The 21,326-nt window shown below is 42.4% G+C and overlaps 1 protein-coding gene across 3 annotated transcripts in view; it reads left to right on the top strand.

The window, feature by feature from the left end:
* LOC112252244 (low-density lipoprotein receptor-related protein 5) overlaps positions 1 to 21,326 on the top strand; it is a 79,271-nt gene that overhangs the window by 22,826 nt on the left and 35,119 nt on the right. For all 3 annotated transcript variants that reach the window (XM_024423313.2, XM_024423314.2, XM_042323075.1), the window contains 3 exons: positions 537 to 668; positions 7,330 to 7,726; positions 9,461 to 9,632. In XM_024423313.2, the coding sequence (XP_024279081.2) occupies positions 537 to 668; positions 7,330 to 7,726; positions 9,461 to 9,632 (701 nt within the window). The remainder of the gene's footprint in view (positions 1 to 536; positions 669 to 7,329; positions 7,727 to 9,460; positions 9,633 to 21,326) is intronic.

The raw sequence follows: 21,326 nt of genomic DNA, 5'->3' as shown, positions 1-21,326 counted from the left end.
TTTTAGTCTTCCCAAGTTCTCCATCAATTGTTATGTTGTGAAAATGGTTCTCTGAATATACACCAATGCATATGACTAGATCAGACCCTCCAGGATTATGCTATTCTGTGATAGAATTGTTTTTGTTGAATCATCAATTTCCTGCATATTATTCGTGTGCTTGCAAATTTGACCAATCACTGCAATGTTTCCGCATAAAACATTCAAATCATCACAATATTATCGCCTAAAACTGACCCATCACCGCAGTACAAAAAGAAGGCTTGCAATTTGAACCAATCGCATATGTTTCAGTCAAGCTACACATCAACTTTCCCTAGTCAGTGGATTTTCGTGAGACTTTGGACAAAATAATTTGAAAATGTCAAAATTGATGCAGCAAAGTCCTTAACTTTTCCCGCAAATATCACAAAAAATCCAAACAAAATTCTGGAGGGACTGATGGGTGTTTGCAGTGCGGATTTCAGTCTTAGTCAGTGAAACTGAAAGGACCCCATCTGTGTTATCTCTTCTGACATTGCTCATTGCGCCCACAGTCCATACCCCATGCAGCGACAGCAATGGAGGCTGCTCCCACCTGTGCCTGCTGTCGCCCATGCAGCCCTTTTACAGCTGTGCATGCCCCACTGGAGTCATGCTCAAGGAGGATGGGAAGACCTGTCGCCCAGGTAAGAGACTAGCTGTCTGTGACCATCTAGACCATCATCTGGTGTGGGTTACTAGCTACTCAGTCTTTTATAGGGGGCACTATGCGTCCCAAATGGCACCCTATTCCCTATACAGTGCACTACTTTCGAACAGAGTTCTATGGGCCCTGAATGATCAAAAGTAGTGCATTATATAGGAAATAAGGTACCATTTGAGACTCAGTCCATACAGTGCCCCCTCAGTGATCACTCCCTTTGCTTATGCTACTGTACATGTGTTGGGGTTTCACAGACATTCCCATCTGGTGTATGGGACATTATTGACATTCCTGAGGTGATTTTAGTTTTGGACTGTCTTGCATTAGGCCTATTGAACTGCAGAGCTGCTCTTAATAATTTCATGTTATCGTGTCAGATGTCATTTTGTCCCATTTTCTTTAACTAGATTACGAAATAAGACAAAGCTCTACTTTTAATTTCATAACTATGTAATTAAGCATAACATTTTGTGGAGAAAAAAAATGTATACAGTCGTTCAATTGAGATATTTGTCTTGGGTGCATTGGCATCTTGTTCCTCGTCAAAACATTAGCATGCCTAACCAGAGAGCCATGACAGAGACCTAATCTCTGACAGATGGCAAGCTTCTGAATGCACAATTTACCCTGCCGTTTGCTCTTCATTTCTATTTCTCTCACATACAGACAGCTACATTTAGGCTAGAAGCATAGCACTCCACCCTTCCTCTCTGCACATTCCCTACTTTCCAGAGTTTACCAAAGACCACATATGAGACAGACTGAGATTCAGGAAGGTTGGACCTCCTCTTTTTTTGCATTGTTATGTTTCTGCTGCTGTCATTCTCCTTGCTCTGCTACTCCAATCTCATTGCCTTGCTTCTGGGCAGAGAGACATTACGTAGGTAGCCAGGCCTAATCAGGTCACTGCTCCGTTTGTGTGTGTAGTGGTTACGGCCCGGGCTCATGAAACCTGTTTATTTGACTTGCCCCAGGGTGTGTTTAACATTCCCTCTGCTATGGTCTCGCTCTCTCTCTGGAGGTTCTGATCTCTTAACCCCTCCTGCCAATGACTTAAGGCATCCACATGTTTCCCATCTGAAACAGTTTGTTCATACACTATATATACAAAAGTATGTGGACACCCCAAAATTTGTGGATTCTGCTATATCAGCCAACCCGTTGCTGACGGTGTATAAAATCGTGCACAGCCATGCAATCTCCATAGACAAACATTGGCAGTAGAATGGCCTCACTGAAGAGCTCAGTGCCTTTCAATGTGGCACCGTTATAGGATGCCAGCTTTTCAACAAGTCAGTTGGTCAAATTTCTGCCCTGCTAGATCTGCCCCGGTAAACTGTAAGTGCTGTTATTGTGAAGTGGAAACGTCTAGGAGCAGGAATGGCTCAGCCGCGAAGTTGTAGGCCACAAAAGATCACAGAATGGGACCGCCGAGTGCTGAAGCGCGTAGTGTCTGTCCTCGGTTGCCACACTCACTACCAAGTTACGAACTGCCTCTGGAAGCAACGTCAGCACAATAACTGTTTGTCGGGAGCTTCATGAAATGGGTTTCCATGGCCGAGCAGCTGCACACAAGCCTAAGATCACTATGTGCAATACCAAGCGTCAGTTGGAGTGGTGTAAAGCCATTGGACTCTGGATCAGTGGAAACGCGTTCTCTGGAATGATGAATCACGCTTCACCATCTGGCAATCTGACGGACAAGTCTGGGTTTGGCAGATGCCAGGAGAACGCTATCTGCCCGAATGCATAGTGCCAACTGTAAAGTTTGGTGGAGGAGGAATAATGGTCTTGGGTTTTTCTTTCATAGTTCGGGCTAGACCCCTTAGTTCCAGTGAAGGGAAATCTTAAAGGCAACAGCATACAATTACTTTCTAGACAATTCTGTGCTTCCAACAGGAAGGCCCTTTCCTGTTTCAGCATGATAATGCCCTCGTGAACAAAGCGAGGTCCATACAGAAATTATTAGTCGAGATCAGTGTGGAAGAACTTGATTGGCCTGCACAGAGCCCTGACCTCAACCCCATCAAACACCTTTAGGATGAAATGGAACGCCGACAACGAACCAGGCCTCATCGCCCAACATCAGTGCCGACCTCACTAATGCTTTTGTGGCTCAATGAAAGTAAGTCCACGCAATGTTCCAACATATAGTGGAAAGCCTTCCCAGAAGAGTGGAGCAAAACGGGACTCCATATTAATGCCCATGATTTTAGAATGAGATGTTCGACAAGCAGGTGTCCGCTTACTTTTGGTCTTGTAGTGTTTATTATGACTCCATTTTGTGAGGTTTTTGGCCTCAGAGCTGTTTGTGGACACACAAAAAAATTGAGGCAAGCCCAAGTCTACACCCCTTTACAGTAGTGGTTTTTTTTGTCATTCAACGACAGATCAAATCAAATTTTATTAGTCACATGCCCCGAATGCAACAGGTGTAGGTAGACCTTACAGTGAAATGCTTACTTACGAGCCCCTAACCAACAATGCAGTTAAAAAAAAATATGGATGAGAATAAGAAATAAAAGTAACAAGTAAGCAGCAGTAAAATAACAATAGCGAGACAATATACAGGGGGGTACCGGTACAGAGTCAATGTGCGGGGGCACCGGTTAGTTGAGGTAATATGTACAGTTGAAGTCGGAAGTTTACATACACCTTTGCCAAATACATTTAAACTCAGTATTTCACAATTACTGGCATTTAATCCTAGTAAAAATGCAATGTCTTAAGTCAGTTAGGATCACCACTTTATTTTAAGAATGTGAAATGTCAGAATAATAGTAGAGAGAATTATTTATTTCAGCTTTTATTTCTTTGATCACATTGCCAGTGGGTAAGAAGTTTACATATACTCAATTAGTATTTGGTAGCATGGCCTTTTAAATTGTTCAACTTGGGTCAAACGTTTCGGGTAGTCTTTCACAAGCTTCCCACAATAAGTTGGGTGAATTTTGGCCCATTCCCCCTGACAGAGCTGGTGTAACTGAGTCAGGTTTTTAGTCCTCCTTGCTCGCACATGCTTTTTCACTTCTGCCCACAAATCTTCTATAGCATTGAGGTCAGGGCTTTGTGATGGCCACTCCAATACCTTGACTTTGTTGTCCTTAAGCCATTTTCCCAGAACTTTGGAAGTATGCTTGGGGTCATTGTCCATTTGGAAGACCCATTTGCGACCAAGCTTTAACTTCCTGACTTATGTCTTGAGATTAGAGGTTGACCGATTAATCGGAATGGCCGATTAGTTGGGGCCGATTTCATAACAATCGGAAATCAGTATTTTTGGACACCGATTTGGACGATTATTATTTATTTTTTTACACCTTTATTTAATCTTTATTTAATCTTTATTTAACTAGGCAAGTCAGTTAATAACACATTCCTATTTTCAAGGACGGCCTAGGAACGGGGTTAACTGCCTCGGTGGGTTCAGGGGCAGAACGGCAGAACGACAGACCTTGTCAGCTCGGGGGATTCAATCTTGCAACCTTACAGTTAACTAGTCCAACGCTCGAACCACCTGATTACATTGCACTCCGCGCGGAGACTGCCTGTTACGCGAATGCAGTAAGCCAAGGTAAGTTGCTAGCTAGCATTAAACTTATCTTATAAAAACAATCAATCAATCATAACCACTAGTTAACTACACATGGTTGATGATATTACTAGTTTATCTAGCGTCTCCTACGTTGCATATAATCGATGCGGTGTGTATCGCACCAATGTGCGTATCGCACCAACACATACCAATGTGTACCAAACCATAAACATCAATGCCTTTCTTAAAATCAATAGACAGAAGTATATATTTTTAAAGGTAGGCCTTGAAATACATCCACAGGTACACCTCCAATTGACTCAAATTATGTCAATTAGCCTATCAGAAGCTTCTAAAGCTATGACATCATTTTCTGGAATTTTCATAGCTGTTTAAAGGTACAATCAACTTAGTATATGTGAACTTCTGACCCACTGGAATTGTGATACAGTAAATAAGTGAAATAATCTGTCTGTAAACAATTGTTGGAAAAATTACTTATGTCAAGCACAAAGTTATGTCTTAACTGACTTGCCAAAACTATAGTTTGTTAACAAGAAATGTGTGGAGTGGTTGAAAAATGAGTTTTAATGACTCCAACCTAAGTGTATGTAAACTTCCGACTTCAACTGTACGTACGGTCACTGTGGGGACAACTTCATCGATGCCCTTATTGATGAAGCCAATGACTGATGTGGTGTACTCCTCAATGTCATCGGAGGAATCCCAGATCATATTCCAGTCTGTGTTAGCAAAACTGTCCTGTAGCGTAGCATCTTCTTCATCAGACCACTTTTTATTGATCTAGTCACTGGTGCTTCCTGCTTTAATTTTTTTCTTGTCAGCAGGAATCAGGAAGATAGAATTATGGTCAAATTTGCCAAATGGGAGGGAGATCTTTGTGTGCATCTCTGTGTGGAGTAAAGGTGGTCCGGCGTTTTCTTCCCCTCTGGTTGCACATTTATCGTGCTGATAGAAATTTGGTAAAACGGATTTAAGTTTCCCTGCATTAATGTCCACGGCTACTGGGATTGCCGCCTCTGGGTGAGCATTTTCTTGCTTGCTTATGGTGAAATACAGCTCATTCAATGCTGTCTTTGTGCCAGCCTCAGTCTGTGGTCGTGAGATGACTTGTTTTAATGTACATTTTTCACTTGAGAAATACTGTACCAAACATCTTAGTTAGATGTAAAATTGCACGACTAAGATGTCCTTGGCAAAAGAGAAGTTCTGACAATTTTGAGGAGGTGTGTATACTGGCTATGGCGTCTCAAGAAGGACAAATGCTACTTTTTCCGCTTATTTCTCGTTTTTCAAGCAATGGGTGTATGCGAGCACACTAGTTCGGATCGAACCGAACATGCTAAACCGAAGCACGCAGATGCCTTAAGGAGAGGCCCCACACACAACCCTCCTCATGTGTGTATAAAGGTGATAGTTTTTTTTCTGAGTTGTTGTGGTTTTCTTGGTCAACCCTTGTTTGTGGAGTGACAGCCCTGATTGGAGGCTGTTTTACCCACGTTTACTTGTCAGGTGTGCGTAAGTGGCTGCAAGGAAGTCAGGCGCAGGAGAGCAGGTATTTGGTAGCACACGGAGCCTTTTATTCAGGCGAACCAAAAGCACATGGCACAACGAGATAAAACAAATGGAAAATGAAAAATGGATCGGCGATGGCTAGAAGGCCGGCAACATCGAACACCGCCGGAACAAGGAGAGGCATCGACTTTCGGCCGAAGTCGTGACAATTACTGCCCTGTTTCTTTAGCTTATCTTTAACTCTGCATTTTTTTAAGGACCCGTAAGTAAGCATTTCACTGTTTGTCTACAGCTGTTGTTTACGGCGCATGTGACAATGTCATTTTATTTGTTGGGACGTACCAGTTAAACGTCAAGCCAAGGTAGTCCTAATTCTGAAACCCAGGTTCAGGCTGTCATAGTCCTGGTTCCCATCCCTCTCTGCAGGGGACAGAAAACACTATTGTCTATGTGCACCAGTCCTGTTAATGACAGCCCATTCATTAGCCCAAAAGGACTCTCCTCTCCCAGGCCAGGGATGCAGCGGAGCCTCTCTATTTGAATTTATAACTCTTCCAAATTGAGGCGGTGTATTCCCAGGCCAGGAAACAATGAGTCTTATTCTTTTAGCCTTCATTCCAGAGGCACAAGTAAAACATAGAGAGGGCCTGTGTGTGTTTGTTAGGGTAGCGGAGGGTTAGTTATCCCAGCCTGATAGAACATATATGTATTCAGTGACTACAGGATTAAACAGACCCCCAGCAGTGTTGACAGCTAAACAGAATGTAAGACAATACCACATTGTATCAGCTCTTATTAGGAGGAAAGCAGTGTGTGTGGGGGGGGGGTGAGGGGGCTGTGTAAAGTTTTTTTTAAAGCACGCATACACGCTCCTCATTTGTTTAACTTGGGTGGCTAAATGGAGGGCATTTGTTGTGGATTTAGGGGACATCTTGTCACTTTGTCAAATGTGAAGCAGACCGAGGAGCGAATTTAAATCAAAGACGTGGCGTTGTTCTCTTCTTGATGGAAAACGAAGGGCTATTTTTTCACTGTCATTAATGATTGGTGTCACCTCTGATGGATGACCCTTCTGATTGGGTGTCAGTAGTCTGCAGCTGGTTTTAAGGGTACTGGAGCGTAAATGGCTAAAACAGGAGCTTAGGCAAGGAAAAATTGGACCTAATTGCCTCTGCAGAGTGTGGCCCCAGTGACCAAATGCAGCTGCTATTTCAGCCATTCTACGATTCCTCTAAGGAAAACATCTTTATACACTTTTAGATAAAGGCTGAACTTAAAGACATTTGAAATGGATATTTAGATCTGGTCTTTTGGCTTTGTTTCAAAATCTTGTCTAAAGCCTCTTTTTCATAAAGCCTATTTTCATAAACTAAACAAATAAAATCAAGATTTTAAAGTTACACTATAAATTGCCCCCTGAAATGTTCTTTACTAAAACATATTAATTTATGCTTGTCAGGTAAGGCTATATAGAACCTCAGATAAATCCCCAATAAGCTGTTATTTCACATGCTAGTTGAATGTTATGCTCTCTCCCCACTCATTCCCAATTATATACACTTCTCTACCCTAGGTGCGGAGCAGGTTCTACTGCTGGCCAGGCGGACTGACCTGAGGAGGATTTCTCTGGACCTCCCAGATTTCACTGACATCGTTCTGCAAGTGGACGACATCCGCCATGCCATCGCCATCGACTATGACCCTGTGGATGGATATGTGTACTGGACAGACGACGAGGTTAAAGCCATCCGCCGCTCCCGCATTGACGGCACCGATGCCCAGACCCTGGTCACCACGGAGATCAACCACCCAGATGGCATTGCGGTGGATTGGGTGGCCCGGAACCTTTACTGGACGGATACGGGTACTGACCGTATTGAGGTTACAAGGCTGAACGGAACCTCGCGCCGCATTCTGATCTCAGAGAACCTGGATGAACCAAGGGCCATTGTGCTGGACCCTGTCAATGGGTACGTGTGTCCATTGTAGATTTGTGGCTTTTTTCTTACTTCATCACGGTAATCAATTTAACTAATTTCAGCAAAACATTTGAATTAATGTATTTGAACTCAGTAACTTTTTTTACAGCATTCCTTTTGATTTCAACAAAACCTTCCATACATATGTGCCCATTGAAGAAGTGATCAGAAAAGTGACTTTAGACCTGAATGCCAAAACATTCAGGAGATAAAGGTGCTCAAAGTTGACCAACCATACCATGAGACAACCATGTCTGCTTTACTGGAAAAGATTAACGGTTGAGTTTGATATCATTTAAAAGCTTACAAACGGTGTCAAACTAATTTATTATTTAATAAAAATGTAATTGAATAATCAAACCCTTTACTCTGTACTTTGTTGAATCACCTTTGGCAGGGGTTACAGCCTAGAGTCTTCTTGGGTATGACGCTACAAGCTTGGCACACCTGTATTTGGGGAGTTTCTTCCATTCTTCTCTGCAGATCCTGGATGGGGAGTGTTGCTACACAGCTATTTTCAAGTCTCTCCAGAGATGTTCGATCGGGTTCAACTCCGGGCTCTGGCCGTCCCATTCAAGGACATTCAGAGTCTTGTCCCAAAGCCACTGCTGTGTTGTCTTGGCTGTATGCTTATGGTTGTTTTCCTGTTGGAAGGTGAACCTTCTAACCAGTCTGAGGTCCTGAGTGCTCTGGAGCAGGTTTTCATCAATGATCTCTCTGTACTTAGCACTGTTTATCTTTGCCTCGATCCTGACTAATCTCTCATTCCCTGCCGCTGAAAAACATCCCCACAGCTTGATGCTGCAAACACCATGCTTCAACATAGGGATGGAGCCCGGTTTCCTCCAGGTGTGACGCTTGGCATTCAGACCAAATTGTTCAATATTGGTTTAATCAGACCAGAGAATCTAATTTCTCATGGTCTAAGATTATTTTTGGCAAACACCAAGCGGGGGTGTCGTGCCTTTTACTGAGGAATGGCTTCTGTCTGGCCACTCTACCATAAAGGCCTGGTTTGGTGGAGAGCTGCAAAGATGGTTGTCCTTCTGGAAGGTTCTCCCTTCTCCACAGAGGAACTCTGGAGCTCTGTTTGGGTAACCATCGGGTTCTTGGTCATCTCCCTGACCAAGGACCTTCTCCCCAAACTGCTCAGTTTGGATGGGAGGCCAGCTCTAGGAAGAGACTTGATGGTTCCAAACTTCTTCCATTCTTCCAGAATGTTTTTGGTACCCTTCCCCAGATCTGTGCCTCGACACAATCCTGTCTCGGAGCTCTACGGACAAATCCTTCGACCTCATGGCTTGGTTTTTGCTCTGATATGTACTGTCAACTGTGGGACCTTATATAGACAGGTGTGTGCCTTTCCAAATCATGTCCAATCAAATGAATTTACCACAGGTGGACTCCAATCAAGTTGTAGAAACATCTCAAGGATGATCAATGGAAACTGGATGCACCTGAGCTCAATTTCGAGTCTCATATCAAAGGTTCTGAATACTTATGTAAATAAGGTATTTCTGTTTTTTCAAAAATGTCTTCACTTTGTTATGGGGTATTGTGTGTAGGTTGCTGAGAAGAAAAAAAATAGTTAATCCATTTTAGATCCATTTATATTCAAATGGATTTTCCGTATGTACTAACCCAAACCTGTTTTTGTTTTTTTGTTCCATTCTCACTTAAAGCATTTTTGTTTGGTTTTAATTCTGTGCTGGACTCTCTCCACAGTTACATGTACTGGACAGACTGGGGGGAGAAGCCTAAAATAGAGCGTGCTAACCTGGATGGAATGGACCGTCTCGTGCTGCTCAATACCTCGCTGGGTTGGCCCAACGGTTTAGCCATCGACTATGAAGCAGGAAAACTATACTGGGGCGATGCCAAGACGGACAAAATTGAAGTAAGTAAAAAAAAAAGTGTTTCTTATGCATCAAATAGTTGTGTATGGTGCAACTATACTATTACCATCATGGTTTGATGCTGTTGATTGTGGAAGCAGTTGAGTTTAGATCTCCCTAGGACTTGTTGTTCTCTCATTCATTCTCCTCATTTGAGGTTGTCTGGTGTGTTTGTGTTGCCTGTGGAGGTTGAGAAGTGCTTCAGGAGCACATTCTTAGATGAGGTGAGGCAGCCGTGGCCTGATATTTATCTGACCATTGATCCCATGTGAGCGACAGAGGAATGTCAGAGAGAGAGCTCTTATGTAATACCGGGAGAGGCAACACTAGATTTCCTGTCAGACATGCACTGCAGTTTTACTGTTTTTTTGTATTCTTACGGCTAGGACTTTATACTGTACATCTTTCCTGACTGCCTCTGTTTAAAGCCTACTTTTTTGACACACTGATATTGCCCAATATTGTTATTTTTGGGGAGCCATGTGAAGGACAGAATTATTTGAAGAGGATAGAAACTGATCTAGGCCCCTCCTATGTGAGAGCGCGGTGGGTGATCATATCTTTAGAGGAATAGCTGTGTGTGTCTTCAAGGTTTCTGACTGTATTGTATGATTTATCGTCTACCTGCATGCACAGGTCCCTGGGTGTTGAATACCATGGTGGCCATTTTTCTCCAGTCACACGCTCCATATAAGATGTAAATACAGGAAGAGCCGGAGCCTCATCCCAGATGAGGTTTAACACAGGACTTGATGGAAATAAGTTTGTTTTCCTTTTCCTTCTGTGTGTGTGTGTGTGTGTGTGTGTCTCTCCTGTTGGTTGAATATTCCCCTCATCATAACTATGCTTTTACCAGTGGCTATTGAACTCCCTTTAGTTTCTGCTTGTTTAGGAGCAGTATGTTTGACTGACCCCATCAGTCTTTGGAAGTTAACCCAGGGAATAGTTTTCCTAGCTCGCCTCAGTCGCCTAGCACCCTGCAGGGGCATTGTTCACAGTATCTGAAAGCATGAACTGCCCCTAGCTCCAGAGTTGGAAGGGCAGCAGGGGAAAGGGGTAGCTAGGGAGAAGACATTCCATTTACAGATTCACTCAAACTCTTGGTTGAACTGTACATCATTTTGACCTACCTAGCTAAAATGCTCTGAAGCTGTTGATTTTCATTAAGGGGGTCAGATGTGCAGGCTGAGATGAATGAGCAGGGATTAGGGAGCTCCCACTGAGATATTGAGCTCACTGAGAGGCCATAGACTTGTCCACATGTCACGATACCAGAATATTGACTTCGGTACCAGGTTTAGTATAATGATACTCGATGCCATCGCAATAGCAAAACAATACCACATCGGTAATCAGTTTATAATAGCAATCAGGCACCTCAGGGGTTTGTGGTACATGGCCTATATACCACGGCTAAGGGCTGTATCCAGGCACTCCTCATATATAAAAAATATAATTTCTGGATTACATGTATGTTTTTAAAAAAGTATTATTGCAAGGTATTACTGCACGGTTGCAGCTACAAACACAAGCATTTCGCTGCACCTGTGATAACATCTGTAACGGCCGTTGTTGGTGGAAGAAGGTGAGGACCAAGGTGCAGCGTGGTATGTGTCCATATTTATTAAAATGACCACGGAAATAACAAAAATACCAAAGAAAAACGACCGAAAACAGTACTGGTTGGTGCAGACACACAACAGAAAACAATCACCCACGAAACACAATAGAAAACAGGCTCCCTAAATATGGTTCTCAATCAGGGACAACGATTGACAGCTGCCTCTGATTGAGAACCATACCAGGCCAAACACAGAAATAGCAAATCATAGAAAAACTAACATAGACAACCCACCCAACTCACGCCCTGACCATACTAAAACAAAGACATAACAAAATAACTAAGGTCAGAACGTGACAAACCCTGTTTACGTGACCAATAAACTTGGACTTGATTTATGATGGTAAAATGCATCCCACCAATGCACGATAGGAAAAAAAGAAAACCGTTGTGCCGGTATTGGGGTCACATTTTTTGAACGTATTGGCTAGAATCAAGCAGTTTTTTTCTGGGAAAAAGAGTGCGTCATGGCTATGGAACCTGGCGATGAAATGAAGTGGGGAAAGTGGGGGGGTACAAATTCAAGTACAGACTACTTTTCTATACTCAAGGGGGGAGAAAAACATAGCTGGGCTGTTTTTAATTTTGTAAAGCAGCTTGTTTCTTAACCAGGCAAGGGTAGCAAAACTATAAGGCTGGTTGGTGGTGACTGGTTAGCTATGGGGAAGCAAGAGTCGCCTGCGCGATTTGTATAATGTATGCTGCGCATATCAATTGAAGTCATCGCTGAAAAGCTCTCAATCTCTCCAAAAAGTATTGTCCAGTCCACTTAGTAGTCAGATTTTAGTCACAGAGATAATTTAGTCTGGTTTTAGTCAACTAAATGAAAAATACCATTTGTTTAGTTATAGTTTTTTTCTGGGTCAGTTATAGTGTCGTCAATTGAAACTCAAAAATAGGTATTTTACAAATATTTTAGGGTGTTTTCACACTTTGTCCCTTTCAGACAATTTTCGTGAAGGTGGTTCACTGAATTTTGCTCAATTCAAAAGAGTCCCCCAACGCGAACCAAACTGAGACCACCTTTTTTAGGACAATGTGAACACAAAGCGTTTGCTTGTCATTATTCCCGCACCACACACTAGACTACTGCAACACCGTTTCCCCTGCCATAAACCTTCTCCCATTGGGAAAAATGTGTGCTGTTTCTGGATAGGACTATTGATTAGCGATTGTCAAGGATGCACAGAAATGCCAAAATACAGTTGAAGTCGGAAGTTTACATACACCTTAGCCAAATAAATTTAAACTCAGTTTTTCACAATTTCTGACATTTAATCCTAGTAAAAATTCCCTGTCTTGGGTCAGTTAGGATCACCACTTTTATTTAAAAAATGTGAAATGTCAGAATAATAGTAGAGATGATTTATTTCAGCTTTTATTTATTTAATCACATTCCCAGTGGATCAGAAGTCTACATACACTAAATTAGTATTTGGTAGCATTGCCTTTAAATTGTTTAAATTGAGTCAAACGTTTCGGGTAGCCTTCCACAAGCTTCCCACAATAAGTTGGGTGAATTTTGGCCCATTCCTCCTGACAGAGCTGGTGTAACTGAGTCAGGTTTTTAGGCCTCCTTGCTCGCACACGCTTTTTCAGTTCTACCCACACATTTTCTAGGGCTTTGTGATGGCCATTCTAAGCCATTATGACAGAACTTTGGAAGTATGCTTGGCGTCATTGTCCATTTGGAAGACCCATTTGTGACCAAGATTTAACTTCCTGACTGATGTCTTGAGATGTTGCTTCAATATATCCACATCATTTTCATAGGACATATCTCCAAAAAGTACAATCTTTGTCCCCATGTGCAGTTGCAAACCGTAGTCTGGCTTTTTTATGGCGGTTTTGGAGCAGTGGCTTCTTCCTTGCTGAGCAGCCTTTCAGTTTATGTCGATGTAGGACTCGTTTTACTGTGGCTATAGATACCTTTGTACCAATTTCCTCCAGCATCTTCACAAGGTCCTTTGCTGTTGTTCTGGGATTGATTTGCACTTTTCGCACCAAAGTACGTTCATCTCTAGGAGACAGAATGCGAATGCGTCTCCTTCCTGAGTGGTATGATGGCTGCGTGGACCCATGGTGTTTATACTTGCGTACTATTGTTTGTACAGATGAATGTGGTGCCTTCAGGCATTTGGAAATTGCTCCCAAGGATGAACCAAACTTGTGGAGGTCTACAATATTTTTTTCTGAGGTCTTGGCTGATTTTCTTTTGATTTTTCTCATGATGTCAAGCAAAGAGGCACTGAGTTTGAAGGTCGGCCTTGAAATACATCCACAGGTACACCTCCAATTGACTCAAATGATGTCAATTAGACTATCAGAATCTTCTAAAGCCATGACATAATTTTCTGGAATTTTCCTAGCTGTTTAAAGGCACAGTCAACTTAGTGTATGTAAACGTCTGACCCACTGGAATTGTGATACAGTGAATTATAAATTAAATAATCTGTCTGTAAACAATTGTTGGAAAAATGACTTGTGTCATGCACAAAGTAGATGTCGTAACTGACTTGCCAAAACTATAGTTTGTTAACAAGAAATTTGTGGAGTGGTTGAAAAACAAGTTTTAATGACGCCAACCTAAGTTTATGTAAACTTCTTACTTCAACTGTATGTGTGGCGTTTTTTAGTTCAGATGATTTGTTTGCAATGTGTGATCTATAGGCTAAGAGGGCTTCATATACTGTTTAGTCGATTGTGGGGTTTGAATAGTGTGAAAACACAAACATACAGTATTTGGTGAGATCATAACACAGGGTAGAAAATCTATTCTAGCTCTTAAAGGGGCAGTAGACTACATTGGATGTACAATTTTCAATTACAGCATTAATTAATCTGCAGTTATTCTTCTGATATTATTATTCTAATATTTACATGTTAATAGTATCGTTTTTTTTACTAAATGTTATTTAGCTTTTTTTTTTTTACCCCAGAGTTCACTTTAAAGAGGACTGAGATATGTTATTTTAAAGAGCACTATATGTGAAAACACATATTTTTTAAACTGTCTGTTTGAGTTCGGTCTTTTATTTCTCCCACTTTATGCTTTGGTCAAAAATATGAGAATAGGGTGAGTCCACTACATTATTTGGGTATAAGTTAACAGAATGCAAACTTTTAAAAGTGACATTTTCACTAGACAGTTACTTTAAATCGAAGTAATAACCTGTTTAATTCAAGTGCCACATTTCTATAAGCATCACACACTAGTGTTGCCAGAAGTCTTACATTCCTTAACTTTCTGTCTGGTGAAGAGTTGTTTATTTTGTCTGTAGTCTGGACCCTGCAGCCCAGAGCCCCCCTGCTTGACTCTCTCTGTCTGTGTAGAGCAGATGGGGGAGAAACAGAAACCGAGCAGGACTAGTGGTGGAGCGCTTCAGAGAGGAGGGGGTTGGGCAGCACTGCCTCTCCTCTCACAACACAGCACACCTAACCAATGTGCTGACTGACAAGGGGTGCCCCTCGCCCATGTGCTCTACCGTGACCCCTGCACTGGACCTGACAATGGCAGCATAGAATGGTGGCGGGGCTGGCCCTTAGTCTTCCTCAGCAGCCCCCACCCCTGAACCAGATGCACACTTTGGTGGCAGCCCTGCTTCCAGAGGCTCCCAGCAGCTGACAAGTGTGTCTTGTTCTGCTCTTTTCACAAGGGTTTTTCAGCTTCACCTAATGGAGGCCTGGGCCATTCTCCCACAGACCCACTTAGCTGCTGAAAGGGACAGTAGTGCTTGAAGTGCTAATGGGGGGAATCCACGTGCAGCTCAGACATCAGCAATTTCTCATTAAAGTTTTTTTTACAGAATGCAGCACTTGTTTTTAATTCCCCTTTGTGTTTTTGTAATGGCTGTCCAAGACTATTTTTTCCTTAAAGAAGTGTTAATTTAGTTGTTACTGTTTTCTTTTTAACCTTTTTCTTTTTAGATGAGAACAACATTAGGCATTGAATGAAAAGTTTTTAAAAGTGCCTTCTGGCATTTGGAATGTGGCAGTTCACTGGCTGAATGGTTATAAATAGAGGTCTAGAGGCTTTTTAGCCCTCCTCCCAGCCTCTTTCCATCCCCCTTTTTCTATTTTTCTGTGCTGTTGAAGGAGCCTGTCTGAGAATATATTTCTTTCTTCCTTTCTGTTTCAAAGTGAATTGCTTTTGTGTCCAAATACATTTCCATTATAAATGTTTCATGTGTGAGGGGTTAGATCTTCAATAAATGTTTTTCATCTTCACACATAGCATAGCTTTCATGCACTGGCATGTGTGGCTCTGACCCAATTTACATCATCCGATGTGGCTGAGAGTGTCTCTCAGGGGATGTTTTGTATTAAATACCACTTTTACTCTAGTTTTTAAAGATAATTATGGCTTACAATTCACCATTTCCATCTCCAGAGGTAGCAACCTTTCAGAGTATGCTGGAAGAGGCACGTTTCAGTCGGCATTTTCCATTGCTTGCTTGTTGAGTAAATAGTCTAGAGTAAGTCAGACACTTTCAATTAAGTACATTTTGTAAATATAATTTGTTTTTCTTTGTCCATCTTAATACATTTTCTGAAGTGAAGTTACAATACTATTAAAGGACCCATCTTCTGCAACGTAATTGAATGATCAAGGATGAATAGAGTTTAGCATGTACTGGAGTTTTACCGGCGAAACTAGAGGCTAGGGCTGTGGCTGTCACACAATTTTGTCAGCCTGTGATTGTCAAGCAAATAACTGTCAGTCAAGCGGGAATTGACCGTTAATTCACAAACACATTTAGCATCTCCTGGCTATAATGATGAATCCAAGGACCGGTGATTAGTATTCTGGCAACGTCGTACGCCAGAGGGGAGGAGCAGGAGAAGACGTGACAGTACCCCCGATGCGCCGCTCCAGCCGCAGGACCACGCCGACCAGAGGGACAACCCTGAGGACGAGGAGAGCCGGCTTATTCTATCCACTGGAATCCCAGGACCAGTGATTAGTATTCTGGCAACGTCGTATGCCAGAGGGGAGGAGCAGGAGAAGACGTGACAGTACCCACCATGCGCCGCTCCAGCCGCAGGACGACGCCGACCAGAGGGACAACCCCGAGGACGAGGAGAGCCGGCTTATTCTATCCACTGGAATCCCAGGACCAGTGATTAGTATTCTGGCAACGTCGTACGCCAGAGCGGAGGAGCAGGAGAAGACGTGACAGTACCCCCGATGCGCCGCTCCAGCCGCAGGATGACGCCGACCAGAGGGACAACCCCGAGGACGAGGAGAGCCAGCTTATTCTATCCACTGGATTCCCAGGACCAGTGATTAGTATTCTGGCAATGTTCCACGCCGGAGGTGAGGAGCAGGAGAAGATGTGACAGATATGAAGAAAATGTATATTTCAAAAGAACAGAATAGCATACTCTGAGTTGTCCTTGTGTTAGGTCCTGATCTGGTTATGTCATATGGCTGTGGGCTACACTAGTTCATTTAGCTGACAAGAATTGCTTAGAAGTACATAGCATCATTTTATAGTATGAAGAATACAATTGAACAAAGCTGAATAGAATAGAAAGGATATTTTCTCCGAACAGTAAAAGCACGAGCCTATATCAATCTACTATCCCCCATAGTAGAAAAGATTACCTATTCTGTGTGAGAAGTAAATATTCCAAAGATAAGTCTGGGACAGTTGTGGGATGTGTTAGTTCCCAAATTAATACAACCACTAGCGTCAACAAACCTTTTTTACGCAATGTGGCTGACGCAACAGATCAGAACGTTTAGCTTAAAATGTTGATAAACTATTAGGCTATTTCTTAATATTATAAGAACAGCAATGGTGAGACCCAAATGCAGACACAGGAGGCAGATGGTTGGAGTCTTACAATGTTTATGAATCCAAAGATATGGGCAAGAGAATGGTCGTGGACAGGCAAAAGGTCAAAACCAGATCAGAGTCCAGGAGGTACAGAGTGGCAGACAGGCTCGTCGTCAAGGCAGGCAGAATGGTCAGGCAGGTGGGTACAAAGTCCAGAAACAGGCAAGGGTCAAAACCGGGAGGACTAGAAAAAGGAGAATGTAAAAAGCAGGAGACCGGGAAAACCGCTGGTTGACTTGGAAACATACAAGACGAACTGGCACAGAGAGACAGGAAACACAGATAAATACACTGGGGAAAATAAGTGACACCTGGAGGGGGTGGAGACAATCACAAGGACAGGTGAAACAGATCAGGGCGTGGCAGTAGGCTATAAGCTCGAATGTTCCGTTAATGGGAAAACATTTATCAAAAGTGGCCGCAAATGTGATTATGCATGCTTTTATAAAAGGTGCATTTATATGGTGAACATTTTCTTCCCCAAACTTGAAACTCACGCGCTTCTTATTTATGCCAGTTAGGCTCTACACCCCTTGTAAAGTGGATTAATATGCTTAATTTTAAGATGGTATTTGGCCACTATTTAGTTGTGATACAAACCTTATCAAAAGATAAGGGCTAGGCTACATGAGGTGTGCGACTATGATTTGAAAAAGTCGTAAAAAATAAGGCGGCAATGTTTCTTGCCTTATGCTGGGCATCATTCACAAGTGATGGTATATAATTCAAAAGTGATAGGCTAATATTGTCACCCATGAGAGTATTCTTTATTTAATCTTGTCTTTACATATACTAAATACTGTGTGAAATTGGTTTTGATTTAGAATGGGCCATTATCATGCACCTGTCTCGAAACATGTCAGCCAGGTAGGTTATACTCCTGTGGTAAAGATAAGCAATATCAATAATATTAGGAAAGTTGAGAAATAAATATAGAGGCCATCACTCTGTTTCATCACACAAATGCAAAGCCTATAGAAATGTTGCTGCTCTCATGAAGTGCTTGATTAGATTTTCTATAACATTTACATTGATGTCAGAGTGATTAGAGGGACAATATAGTGCTGTGTACCAGGCAGTTGGCAAGTTTGGTAGGCTACTAACAACCATCAGCAGCATCACAACTTCGAGAAGCCTAATTACCATAACTAAACGGACACGTAGAATTTGACTGCCTTCATGACTAGTGACTGCTAGTGTGGCGGTAATACGATTACAGCCTTACTAGAGGCTAGCTAACCTATTCCCTGCACTAGTAAAGCTAGCTAGCCAGGTAGCTACCGGTAACTATTAGCAACTGTAGATAATTGTTTCAAATGTTGTTTCAATCATAGGAATACCTGTCACTATGCTAGCTAGCTACCATTCTACTGTTTTTCATTATCTGAAGAGTAATGGTTAGGTAGCTACTAACTACTGTACTCAATGTAGTTAGCTTACTAAACAACAACTGGAATGACCTAGCTGTAATGTTTACACGTATCCCCACTAGCTGGTTATTAGATGACCAATATAACAGTTGGCCCTAAATCTTTTTGTAGTGAGCTAAGGAAAGCAACTCTTGCCTGTATGTATCAGTAATGGACAGTAGCTAGAATGTGTAACGCTAACAATACTATTAGAAATAGGCCACTACCAACACAGTATGCCAACTTCTTGCACATTGTTGTGTTGAGCCGGTGCCCTTAGAATAAGGTTGTCACTTGGTCAAATATGAATTCATATTCTTTACAAATACATTGCATATCAATAAACATCATACAATGTATGCATACCATGTAATCCTACTGTATGTTCCTTTTGTATTAGCAAACTTCATCCAGATATTACACTGTTGATGTGTATGTAGTAGTGCTGCAGCTCTCTGCCCCCCTGATTGCTGAATCATTAACCCATATTTTTAACCTGACGATTATATCTGGTACCATCCCTAAGGTTTGGAAGGCAGCCCATGTACTCCCCTTCAAAAAAGTGGTGACCCTTGTGAACTAAATAATTATCACCCTATTTCTAAACTTTTTGCCTAGCTAAAATATTAGAATCCTTTATTAATTCTCAGCTAAGTACTTTCTTATCTTTGAAATGTATTCTAAATGTACATCAGTTGGGTTTTAGACCAGGTCATAGCACTCTCTGCTGCATCCCTAGTTATAAATGATGTGGTTACCTGCATGGATAAAAGGCAACATTGTGCCGCCCTCTTCATTGACCTGTCAAAGGCTTCCGATAATGTTGATCACTCACTGCTAATTCAGAGGCTTTCCTCAATTCGCTTAGACCAGGCTGCATGTCACTGGTTTAAAAATTACTTGACAGATAGAACTCAATGTGTATCTACTTATGGTGTTAAATTAGGTTTCCTGGATATTACGAAAGGTGTTCCGCAGGGGTCAATTTTGGGTCCACACATTTTGGGTCAACAGAACTTTTCTTTGCTGACGGGCTACCAAGTAGGCCTATTCCTTTTCCCGAGATACAATGGAGTTTGAAATGGTGATTGGCCTAGAGTCCACTGCCTCCTTTTCTTTTAAACATGCTGCTGAAAGCCTGGTTTTGAATACGGTCCAAGAACATCCCCTTTCATCTTGGGACTCGCACGTCTGAAAGAAGGCTACGTTATTGGCACTCTGATTAGCAGGTTTTTCCTTAAACAGTAAGGGAATTGTGGTCTTTTATTTGTCTCTCTTTGTGTTTTTGCCTCTTTTTGAGGAATCTGACTCCCTCTGCAGCCGCGCCACCCCCACCTCCTGGTGAAAGCCTCTGATGTTGCCGCACACCCCCCCTTTCACCCCATCACTGGTGAGATCCTGAGGATAACTCATTTGACTGATGCACTAGTCCTCTATACAGAAACTCCTGCTTTGTTGTACAATTATGCAGATTTTCCTTCGGTGGAGCATTTAGTCACCCTTCATTGCCGTGTGTGTGCGGCGGGGTTCCATATGGTACATTAGAGGGAAATAACAGGGGGCGGTGATGGAATTTCCTCCTGTAAAATATGAGAGGAATGAAAAATATATCCAGGAACTGGGTGTTAGTTCTCAGAAGTGGTCTGAACCTCAAAGACCTCCTGTGATCTCAACAGCTAGGCCTATACCCATCTCTACATGCTGGTGAGAAAAGAGTAGAGGCAACGTTGAACCCATATGTGAAAATAACACTTTTCCTTCTATGGCACTCTGCTGAGCCATGAATCTCATTCAAATAACTAAGTTTAGGGCCTCCCGAGTGGCACAGTGGTCTAAGGCACTGCATCGCAGTGCTAGCTGTGCCCCTAGAGATCCTGGTTAAAGTCCCCCCCAAAAATAACTACGATTAAATGGACAAAAATAGATTCTAAATTGCCTGTTTTTATGACAAATAAATCATTATGTGAAGTGGTCTATTTCTATTTAAAAAAAGTGGAGAACGTGCAAGAACAACAATGAGTAATTGAGTGCATTTGATTACTTGAGATGTTTTCTGTGCTTCAGTCAAAGTAGTGGCATCCAGGCCTTTTTCACCACCACAATGAAAAGCCTTGCTCTGAAAGGAAGTCTTTATTTGGGCCTGAGAGCTGAGTCTGACCAGCTGAAGGCCCTGGTGCTGATGGATGCTGGCTGAAACCCCTCTCATCTGAAAGGATCAATAATGTTTTCTTTAAAGTTCCTCTGAAGCGTCGCTCAGGTGGCCTCGCCACATTGTTGTGTCTTGAGCCGTGAAACTTAATTTGTGGAGGATTTTCCAACAAGGGGCCTCTCTCTAAAACATTGGCCATGCTAATGACAGCTTTAGTCTCAGTGTAAGTGGCCCGTCCAAGCCTCTTCACATTCAGGACGGTGGGTAGGACAGCAGCTGAGTAGCCATAGAGCACTCAACACGTACATAGCCCTCTGATCGGTCAGTCTCAACTGCTCATCAACAGGTAGACTCACTCTGCTTATGCCTGTCCGACCACTCCCACAGTCAGTAAACTCAAACCACCAACTTCTAGGAAAAAAGTTCAAAAACTCCTTAATAAATTCCCATTCCCCTATGGATTCCTTTGCCCATCATAGTCAATTCTGTGTTTTCGTTCAGTAAGACTTTTGACGGATTAAGTCTGGCCCAGCATCAGCTGGGATGTTCCCCTCTTCCTACAGGCTATCCAAAGGCTTACTATGGAAATCTGTGGCTTTTATTAAGAGGGAAGGGGGGTGATGGCATGTGTATCTCATGTTTATTAAGAGGGAAGGGGGTGGTGGCATGTGTAT

This window comes from Oncorhynchus tshawytscha, linkage group LG06 (genome assembly GCF_018296145.1).
Source record: "Oncorhynchus tshawytscha isolate Ot180627B linkage group LG06, Otsh_v2.0, whole genome shotgun sequence".
Taxonomy (NCBI): Eukaryota; Metazoa; Chordata; class Actinopteri; order Salmoniformes; family Salmonidae; genus Oncorhynchus; species Oncorhynchus tshawytscha.
This window is presented reverse-complemented; position numbering and strand designations above follow the sequence as displayed.